This window comes from Electrona antarctica (assembly GCF_951216825.1).
Source record: "Electrona antarctica genome assembly, chromosome: 4".
Classification (NCBI taxonomy): domain Eukaryota; kingdom Metazoa; phylum Chordata; class Actinopteri; order Myctophiformes; family Myctophidae; genus Electrona; species Electrona antarctica.
Genome location: NC_136809.1, coordinates 16338169 through 16348240, shown reverse-complemented (window position 1 = coordinate 16348240; position 10072 = coordinate 16338169). Strand labels below are relative to the sequence as shown.

The 10072-nt window shown below is 42.5% G+C and overlaps 1 protein-coding gene across 3 annotated transcripts in view; it reads right to left on the bottom strand.

Annotated features, from left to right (window-relative positions):
* Positions 1-443: 443 nt before the first annotated feature.
* The window catches only part of LOC306922435 (tudor domain-containing protein 7A-like), a 33510-nt gene continuing 23881 nt past the window's right edge, over positions 444-10072 (bottom strand). For all 3 annotated transcript variants that reach the window (XM_079500036.1, XM_079500038.1, XM_079500037.1), the window contains 10 exons: positions 9350-9484; positions 8609-8692; positions 8352-8486; positions 7807-7911; positions 6787-6973; positions 6027-6184; positions 5248-5441; positions 4247-4407; positions 1313-1433; positions 444-718 (listed from right to left, as the gene is read on the bottom strand). In XM_079500036.1, the coding sequence (XP_079356162.1) occupies positions 619-718; positions 1313-1433; positions 4247-4407; positions 5248-5441; positions 6027-6184; positions 6787-6973; positions 7807-7911; positions 8352-8486; positions 8609-8692; positions 9350-9484 (1380 nt within the window). In that variant the 3' untranslated portion in view covers positions 444-618. The remainder of the gene's footprint in view (positions 719-1312; positions 1434-4246; positions 4408-5247; positions 5442-6026; positions 6185-6786; positions 6974-7806; positions 7912-8351; positions 8487-8608; positions 8693-9349; positions 9485-10072) is intronic.

Below are 10072 nucleotides of genomic sequence, written 5' to 3'. Positions count from 1 at the left end.
CACTATATTAATGGCAAGTATTTCATACAACTTAAGTTCAAAAAATCTGAACTATGTCTTTAATGACAAGGGTGCCAGCCAGCAGAGAGCCTGATGTGTTTTCAACCATGCCCCTGCTACAGCAGACCCGACACATGGATTTGGCTTAGGTATGTCTAATTATGCAGACCCACAAGGGTCGAAACGTTCATACAAATAAAGAATTTTCCTGGGAGCAGTGAATCAGTGTGTGGACATCCCTTCCTTTTCATTGTACGTATATTTTTGACCAGCACCTGTAGAAGTTCTGGAGATGTGCGTGCTTCCTGTCGGATCCTATCCCTATTTTTTAACCACGTTAAATCTGGTGCCCCCGTCTTGGGACACCAGGTTTTGGCCATTTCCCCCTTCTTAAGAAATTTGCTTAGATAAAAATGGTGCTTAAATAAAAGAGTTTCGAAGTGTTCATTTCTTACACATTTATTTGAAACATAAGTCTTTTTCAAATTATTAAAGAAAATGACAATTTAAGAAAACATGCATTTAAACCACAAACAAAAGGCTCCCAACTCAAACTATTCAAATACAAACAACAACATGCAGAAACAAAACGATAATAAAATAACTTTTTAGTGTGTCCTAGTCAGCGGTGGGCAGCTTCTCTGCAATGTCTGCCATGATTTTGTGGATCCACACGTCACTGTTTTCCTGGCTGGTGTCCACCAGGTACACCGTCAGCCTGCGTGTTAAAGTAGGGATGTCACTCAGTCACTATCATTACATTTATTTATTTTTTTACACTGACTCACAACTTATACTGTATATGGAGAAATGGCAGACATTTAATAACTTTATACTCTCAAAATAAAATAGTGGAAATAGCCAAACTGCATTTCCAAACTGCCTTGCAAACGTGAAGCGAGGAAGTAGGCGTTGTTGCCTGGATCAACACAGGTCTCCTCCAGGTCTGTTGAAGAGCAGCGCAACAAAGCAAGCGTAAAAACCGAATCCAGGTCTGGTGAATCGCGTGTGCACGTAATGAGCACGCGTGCAACAAATTCACGGGACCGCTCACGTAAATACGCTTGCGTTGTCGCAAAAAAAAAAAACGCAGGTCTCATTGAAAATGAACTGAGGCGCGTTTTATCACTCGCCGTTTGCAAGGCCGTTAATGCATCGCGTTGAGCTTGCATATTGGCAAGTTTTTATAATGTTTGAAAATGTATGAATTTTATTTCCAAGTAAAGTGGAAAGGATTATGGAAAAATAATCACGGTTATTATATCAAGTGATTGTGATTAGACGCATGTGGTCATAATTGTGAGCAACCTACCTGCGTGCCCACACCTCCGGGCCCTCCTGCACACTCTCCACCTGGGCTACCAGGGCCTTTTTCTCCACGTGGTTCCTGAACAGGTTGGAGGCTTCTTCGGACCACTGCTGCTGTCCCACACCTGGTGTGCAGACAGGGATAATAATAATATCCCTCTTAAGCAAGTACCCCTCAGTTTGATATGCATTAGGCCACAGACAGACAAAAAACATTCTGGAGACTGAATCTGAATCTGTCTGCACGTGCACACGGCTGAGAAACGTAAAAAAAAATGTGGAAAAAAAAAGTCCCCCTCCCCACCTTGGTAGCCACAGAAACACCTATTTGCATGTGAGGTGACAGACAAGACAGTGCACTTCATCCCGCGTGCGGTTAGTGTTTGAGGTAGACTCAGAGTATCGGACTAATAACTGACTGTTAGTATGTCGGAACTTATGCCTGTACCCAAGGCTCGTAATAAAATCGATTCTTCAATTAGTTGCCAACTCATTTAGTAATCGAATCGGCAACTAATCGCTGGAGGTTTTGCTGCAATTAATCGTGGGTGTTTTCCCACTTCGTTTTTCCAGTGTTAAATGTAACTAAGCTAAAGAGGAGTCAGCCATCGGCCTTCCCTTACAATCTGATGGTGGTTGCACATGCACAGTAGCGACTGCAAAGCATGATACATAATGGAGAATCACATGGTATCAGAAAACCTCTAAGGCCATTTTACCTTCAACATCTTAAAGAAAGGGATTACCTGCAGAGTCTATTGTACATTAACATTAATGCCAATATCTGACTGCACCTGCATTCAGGATTATAGGATCAAAAACAAAATATGGCTGGCATAATTCTTTTCAAATAGCCCATTTACGTTTAACCCATTTTAAATAAACTTTCTATATCAGTGATTCTCAATATTACATGTCAAGGACCCCACAAATTATATGTAATTGGCCACCGACCCCCATCTGAACATATGTTGTTCCAGGGACCCACCAGAAGCAAAGATTTGAGTTAAAAACGTCTGAAAGAAAATATATTCAAAGATTTGCACCACATTTTCACTATTTTTCAAATAGCTAAATTATAACATAATGCTTAAAACAAGAGTACCGTTACTTTTTAGACTGACAATGTGTAACTATGTTTTAACTTTGATAAAGACTCAAATGTATGCAGTAAGAGTAAAGGTGGCTTTGATTTATTTCGATGTTATTTGTCTTTTATTTGAATAGCAGCCTAATCAGCAGCTGAGCAAAATGTAATAAAGAATGTACTTTGAATGAATTATTCATCTTTAATCTTTTTTTTTGTTAAAACATGTCTAAAATAACCTAATAACCTAATCTACAAGGTGATAGCTAAATAAGTGCCCTAATCAGGGCTCCAGACTAACCTTTTCACAGGTAGCACTGGTGCCACCTACCTTTTCATTTGGTAGCGCCACCACAAATTAGGTTTGCGTGGTATTAATACATGACCTTATCATGCCCCCACATCGGGCGCCATTTATTTATGTAGTGGTTTCCACCATTAAAGGTTTGAATCATAAAACCCCCTACAAAAGGTCACTGTGTAAAAAACAGCAACCTACCTGGTTGTACTTCAAAACACTGTAGAGTAGATGGTTTCAACCCAACAAGTCACTCAAAAGTCAATAAAGGCAATACTTTTACAATATCTCCATTACCATTATCCAAATTAATTCCTTATTATAATATTTGTACATTTTGGAAAAAAAATAGCTCTTTTGCAATGTGAAATGCCACCGAATTCTTAATTTTACTTGTCTTCATGGCCCAACTTGTGAAAGCTGCATGCTTTTATTGTGAAGGCAAAAGTTTCTGAATGTTCTCAGTGCCTGCATATCTCCGCGTGCTGAAAATGGCTGATCTACAAGCTCACAGCGCGTCACGGACGCAACGCTTTGTGAGCTTGTAGATCAGCTATTTTCAGCACGGAACACGTACGACGAAGAATAAATCGGGCATCAGTGCGCTTCACTCACTGTGGAGTGAAATGTCTTTGGTTGGCCGATCGTATGGACACATACCTCCTCGATGGAAAAATAACAAGCTATTGGAAGCCATTTCTCGTGGCACATTATGTTATGTTTAATCAAACAACAAGTTTACCTCCTCAGTGTTTGGGTCGGGAGTCGGCTGTCTGCGTAGATGACTGCATGCAGTTACATGCGCGCTGCGCGCTCCAGTGAAATTGTACAGCTGAGAAGTATTAGTTAATTTGTGTCGTATAAGGGCTTATTGCCGTTGGTGGGTATTTGTGAACGATCGTTCTTTGAACGCGTTCAGGGACAACACTGGGCGTCAGGCGACCGTCCAATGTTTTTATCAATGGGATGGGCAAGCACCACGGGATGTTTTTTTTTCTTCCTCCCTGCAAGTCGCACTGGTGCGACCTCGTTAAATTTTAACTCGCACGTTAAGAAATTAAGTATCATATGCGACCTATTAAGTCGCACGCTGGAGCCCTGGCCCTAATCCAATTAATCGTTTAATTGGCAGATTAATCGATTATGAAAATAATCATTAGTTGCAGCCAGAGATAATCGTCATGGGGGCCCTCCCGCTGCCCTCGCCCCCCCGCTTTCTTCGAGATCTGGAGATACTCCAGTTACTGAACAATCTATAGCAATGTTTACCATCAGAAATGTTTTGGGCCCGGGCGGCTGGCGTAGCCGTCTGGGCACCTTGGCTGGTAATCCAGTCTAGCAGTGTGCCGTGGGTTTGACTTTACTGCGTGTCACCACCCCTCCCCATCTCTAAGTAAAAGCGGCCATGTCTTTCCGCCACCCCAGAGCTCCTATTTTGGGAATCCTGGGAATGTTTGTGTTAATATCACCACCGTCTGACTCCAAACATTTATGTTTATATAAATGACATGTAGTCATTTAAACTATTTTACATTGCTTTGCACTCAACTCACCTGCCAGCTGTGCGGTGATGGCCTGGAATGGAAGCTGTCTGAACTCCTCTATGAGAGGCTGGAGTTGAGTAGAGCTGACCAGTTCGTGTTTGCCGTAGTCCAACTCGTAGATGGACACCAGTCCGTTGGTCAGAACCCCCTTCACCATCACACGGTGCCAGCTAGACAGACAGGTCAGGTTTATTGGAGCAACATGTCACATTATGAAACAACAAGCACGACTATTCTATGACAAATTGTACAGGATTTGCAGGATCTAATGGAACATAACATTGAATTCACTGTGATGCTAGAACATATGATTCTCAAACCTTTTCATTTCAAAGAGCCCCAGTTACCATGCATCAGGCTACATATGGCCATAACTCTGATACTAATAATTTAGCTGGTGACCCCATGGAACCCTGGGGGTCTCGGCCTGGACCACACTTTGAGAATCACTGTGCTAGAGGTGATATTGGGTTGGGAAAAAGATGCTTTAACCACTTCAGACCGTACAACGTGTACAGCCGTCATAACTAATCCAACCTATGGATCCAGTGGACGTGTACAAACGGCCTAGCGCTTTTTCATTGATATCAAACGGGGGAAAAAATATTCAGAATTTTTTCTTGCGTTGGCCTCTCCTTCTGCACCATACTCCTTGCTGTTCACGCATGCGCGCTGGCGTTCACTTCCTTGTTTAGCGCTCAGAAAGAAAGGCTCGTCTCTCCTAATCTAGGGAGCTCTCCGTGGTTTTGACCAGATGTGTATACTTCCGTCTTCATTTCTGACTTTAACATGCCTCTCGTTTAAAATATCAACGCTTCTAGAGACTCTCGTAATGATCGCAAGGTAAGCAAGCAACATTATGCCTCCTGGTGTGAAGTGTCCTTGAGCAAGACTGAACCGTTAATTTCTCTCCATGTGCAATTACACAATAAATAATATATATAGCGCTGGACTATTTCAGTTTGTTGACCCTAGATGCAACATGGAGGGGGAGAAAAACTGCCACTTACGTCTTGTCCACTTTCCCGGCATAGACGTGTCCTTTGTGGATCAGTGTGTCTGTGGAGGTGTCCTCAGTGCGGTTGTAGTAGAGAGCCATCTCTCCCATCAGCACAGACAGCTTGTACAGCTCCTGCCACGGCTGCACCACAAAGTAGCCCGGGTGAAGAGCCACAGACACGTATACGTCCAGGTTCTGACCCGCCTACAACACCAATGAATGGATGGATAAAGGACAGAACAATGAGGAAGCATCAAAATAATATTCATATGGCGGGGCATTTTCATAACCACTTAAGCCACAGTACTGTACTTCTACCCAACACATCAGGTGGAGATGACATAACTGCAGTGCATAGCCTTTGCAGAGGTGTTGTGCTGTGTTCATGCACCATTCATTTTCAATGGAAGCCAGCGACGTGAAGATACAAAGCAACGGCAGACGTTTGGAGCTGCTACAAAATCTACAATCCAATTTGAGCTGGCTTCAACTGCAGCTACAAAATGACCAAGTGTTGTTTAACCATCTTCTCTCTGCACACAATTCCTGTTTGTAATGGGGAAACAAATTTACATGATCCAGTTCCTTGATATTGTTGCGGCTCGTCAGGACACATGCATAAATCTTTGGTAGCCGTAAGTGTGAACACACCATTATGTGGTGGTGGTTTTTATATGTTTGAGTTTTATTTTGTAAATGAATGCCCTACTTGATCATGCATCACACAAAAGCATCAAAAGCAGTATTTTTTAACTTTAATCGAGAAAAGTAACAGTTTTGGACACCCACCCGGGGAGCCTCCAGTGGAGGGGGCAGGGACAGTGGCTCCTCTACAGCAGTGGGGGTCTTGGCAGGGCTGACCACTTCAAGCTGGTCCCGATGGGATGAGCTGATGGGTCTCAGGGCTGGTCTGCTCAACCTCTCCACTACAGTAGAGTCATCATCACCTATAAGGAGTATGAACAGCCTGTGAGTCATCCTTGCACGTCTTTAATTCTGACCCAGTTATTATAAGCTACTGTGTGTTGTTGTCCAGAGGTGAATAAACTGTTCAACATGAATGACAGACATCAAAATTATACTATATAGGTAAGTCAATTGTATGCATTACTAAATGTGACAAACTTGCCTGTTATGTAGTAGCTTGAAATTAACAATCATTTGAAGTATCAGAAAAGAGACATTTGGGTTACTCTCTAGTGGGCCAGAAGCCATCCTGCACGTAACCGATTATTGTCATTCAAACAATTAATTGGGCCTTGGCTACTGGTAAACCTGGTAAAGTGTAAAGCATATAAATAAAATCTACATTTATTTCCACAGGTGGCCCGGGTTAAAATCGGACCAGAGGCTCTCTTTCCTGCATCTCATCCCCACTATATCTCCCGCTTTCTATCACAGTAAAGCAGAAATACAATAATCTCTAAAAAAACAACTCTGAATTAGAGTTGTTTCAATGACTTGGTCACAGCTCATCGTTCTGACCATCCAAGCGAGTTTCACCAAGACTAGTGTAGTCTTGGTGTAGTAGTTAAGCACTTAGCCGTACTAGAGTCCAGACGGTGGTTGGGGCTGCCGACTTCGACAATGTTGTTGTTCTGCTCCGTGAGTCGTAGCCACAGCTCTGACTGGGCCAGCTGATGGTTGAAGCTCTTGTCCCGCTGACTTCCAGAAGAGTTGGGGTAAAGGTAGATGTGGACCAGCCTGTCCTCTTTCACCTGGTCTAACTGCACAATCTGAGAATGATAAGGAGACAGCCAGACTGAGGTTCAATTTGTGATGATTTTGTTAATGGGTAAAGTTGATCAGAGTTGGCTCTGTACTTGTTGCACTCTTTCCTGTAATACCAAATCGCTTTGTGGGAAAACCTACAAGTTCCCCACAGAATTGGGGGGGGAGGGTTCAAGTGTTTAAAAACCAACCCCACTGACCGTAGAAATGTCACTTCATTTAAGCATCAACATCTATATTCAAACATTGCGTTTGTGGATACATTTTGGGATTATGTAAACATGGAGAGATTATGACACCCTGAATGGGATTGCACCTAGGAACAGGATTCACGGTTCAAGGCCGCCTGTCAAAATGCCCTTGAGCAAGTCACTGATGAGCCCATAACTGATAAATAGGATGATGCCTTGCGTGATGCTTCCATTATAAATCTTTGTTAACCCATTCTGTACGAGAACCTGTTTGTGTTTTAACTAAGCATTATGTTATACTTTAGCTATTGAAAAATAGCAGATCTACAAGCTTGTGGCACAAATGTTTGAATATATATATTCTTTCAGAATACTTTTTTTTCCCATTTCGACGTCAGGCCTAAATGGGTTAAAGGGCTACAATGTGCCTGCATGATACGGTTTGTGGTGTGTGTGTGTGTGTGTGTATACGTGTGTGTGTGTGTGTGTGTATATATACGTGTGTGTGTGTGTGTGTGTGTGTGTGTGTATATATATACGTGTGTGTGTGTATACGTGTGTGTATACGTGTGTGTGTGTGTGTGTGTATATATACACGTGTGTGTGTGTGTGTGTGTGTGTGTGTGTGTGTGTGTGTGTGTGTGTACCTTCATGCTACAGTTGGTGGTGTATAGTAAAGCTTCTCTCAGCCAAAGAACGGTCTCAGAATTCCCTACTGGGCCAGTCAAGTCAGCCAGACAGCATCTAATAGCCTGGGGGAGAGAGAGAGAATAATGTGGCTTAATATACCGTAGTTTCACAATCTTTACATCAAGTTTACAACTTTCAACATATTAAGCCCTGCTGCGTGTGCATAAGGATGCCGCCGAGGTCTGTTGGACGAAAGGACGAAACGACTTTGCAATGGTGATTTTTTTATTTAAACTTGATCACTCTCCAGTGATATTTTAAAATATCACATTTTGCCACACTAACACGAATTGGATTCATTTCACGACAATTTGTTTCATGAAATAAAAGGTTTTGAAAAGAAATAAATGTGCTGTAAACACAGGCACATCTAGGAAGGTTTGGTATTTTGACAGTTTTGGACTGACAGGCAGACGTATGGATGGAAGTCACCCGAGCACCTTATGGCTGGAAGACATCTTAACCTGTATTAAAGCGCACGTGTCACACACATGCAACTGACCTGTGGTGGTATGACGGTGAGATCATTGAGGAAGGGTGTGGGGATTTCTCTGAGCTCAGTCACCGACACAGAGGCTGGTATACCGAGATCAATGAACACGATGTCCATCACTCTGTTGCCATGGATGTTGGTGATCTAACAACACACAAACAACAAATCTGATGGAGTACTGAGGGAGTTTTCCTCTGCATGTTTTCTTTTATTATAATTCTTCCACGATGTGTGGAGATACTAGATGTTCTCGTGCAGGTTCTTACCTCTGCTCTGGACCACTTGTCTTTGTAGCGGGACAGGCAGAGCTTGCCATAGTAAGGCCTGGAAACCAGGGACTCTGACGTCACCTGAAAACAAACACCCAGCATATATGAGGACTCTGATGTTAACCTAAAGACATAAATCGTCCATCAGCGATTTTGGGCCAGATGGGTGATAGGAAAATATTGGTATATCGCCCAACCTTAAATCGAACGATACTGATGGAAAAAAATTGAATATTTCCCAAATTAATATATGTCAAAACCCACGTCAAAACTGTTACCGTGTGTGGGAAGGAGGGGAGATTGTTTAGGCCTGTCACAAAGATATTAAAATATACTATATATCTGATTGACTTTATACCACTAAGATCAGTTTCTCCAGATTGGGTAAATTGCAGATCACCGATCAAGTTATTTTGAGTGAATACCGATCGGTTGCCGATCGATCGGAGCACCTCTAAAATGAACCATTTATAAATTAACTACACCAGTTCAAATACAATCATGAATGCACGTCAAAAGCCTGTGAATTCAGATTTCAGTAATATAATACATCTACATAGTAAGTTCAAAGCTGTAGGGTCAATCTAAACCACCATTGGATGAAATGTAGGCTCTCAGACCCAAAACTAAAGACTATTTTGTTGTCATTGCTCAAAATAACAATTCTTCTACATTCTCTAATTGAAAAACTACCAGCCACTACTAGTACTAACCTGTCACTTGTGATGTCATGCGTACCTGGGATAGGAAGAAAGCCTGTATTTTATCCAGTAGTTCATGGAGCTTCACGGTGCCTCTGCTGGGCAGCTGGCAGTGCAACGTCCCATCTGAACACACATTGGTCACACTAACGTCCTGGTATGTACTGTTCACCTGGGATACAATAGAATAGAAATACTGTAACGAACAGCAGAGAATAACTTCTGTAAAGCACACTTTCAGAAGGGCACACTACTTGGGTAGCCCCCATTCCCCATTTTGGGCAATTCATTATAGTGGTTCTCAAACGTTGTCACTTCCAAGGATCCCATGACTCAGAGTGTACAAATGGATACAAATGGCAGGTCCATTTGTACACCCTCAAGAGTTACAGAACTGTAAAGACCCCACAGCATACTCTAGTTTTAGGTGATAACATACTCACCGCGTTGGTGGGGAAAACTCACTCACCCCAACACATGTTTTACTAAACCAACATCACTTAAAAGTTGATAAGGTGCAGGGGTAGAGGGTTTGTAAGGCTAGACGAGGCTAAATGTGCATTTATACTCCAGTTTGAGGTGATAGTTTATCACCACTGTGTAGTTTCTTTAATGGTTAGAACATTACGTCATTCACCGCAGACCCCGACACATCTCTGTATTTACTGTCAGTCTTTCAGACAAGTCCTTTCACTCTGGGGCTATCACCTCCTTCACCGATTGGTCTAGAAGTTGGGTGGGTGGTCCCTTAAGGTTTTGC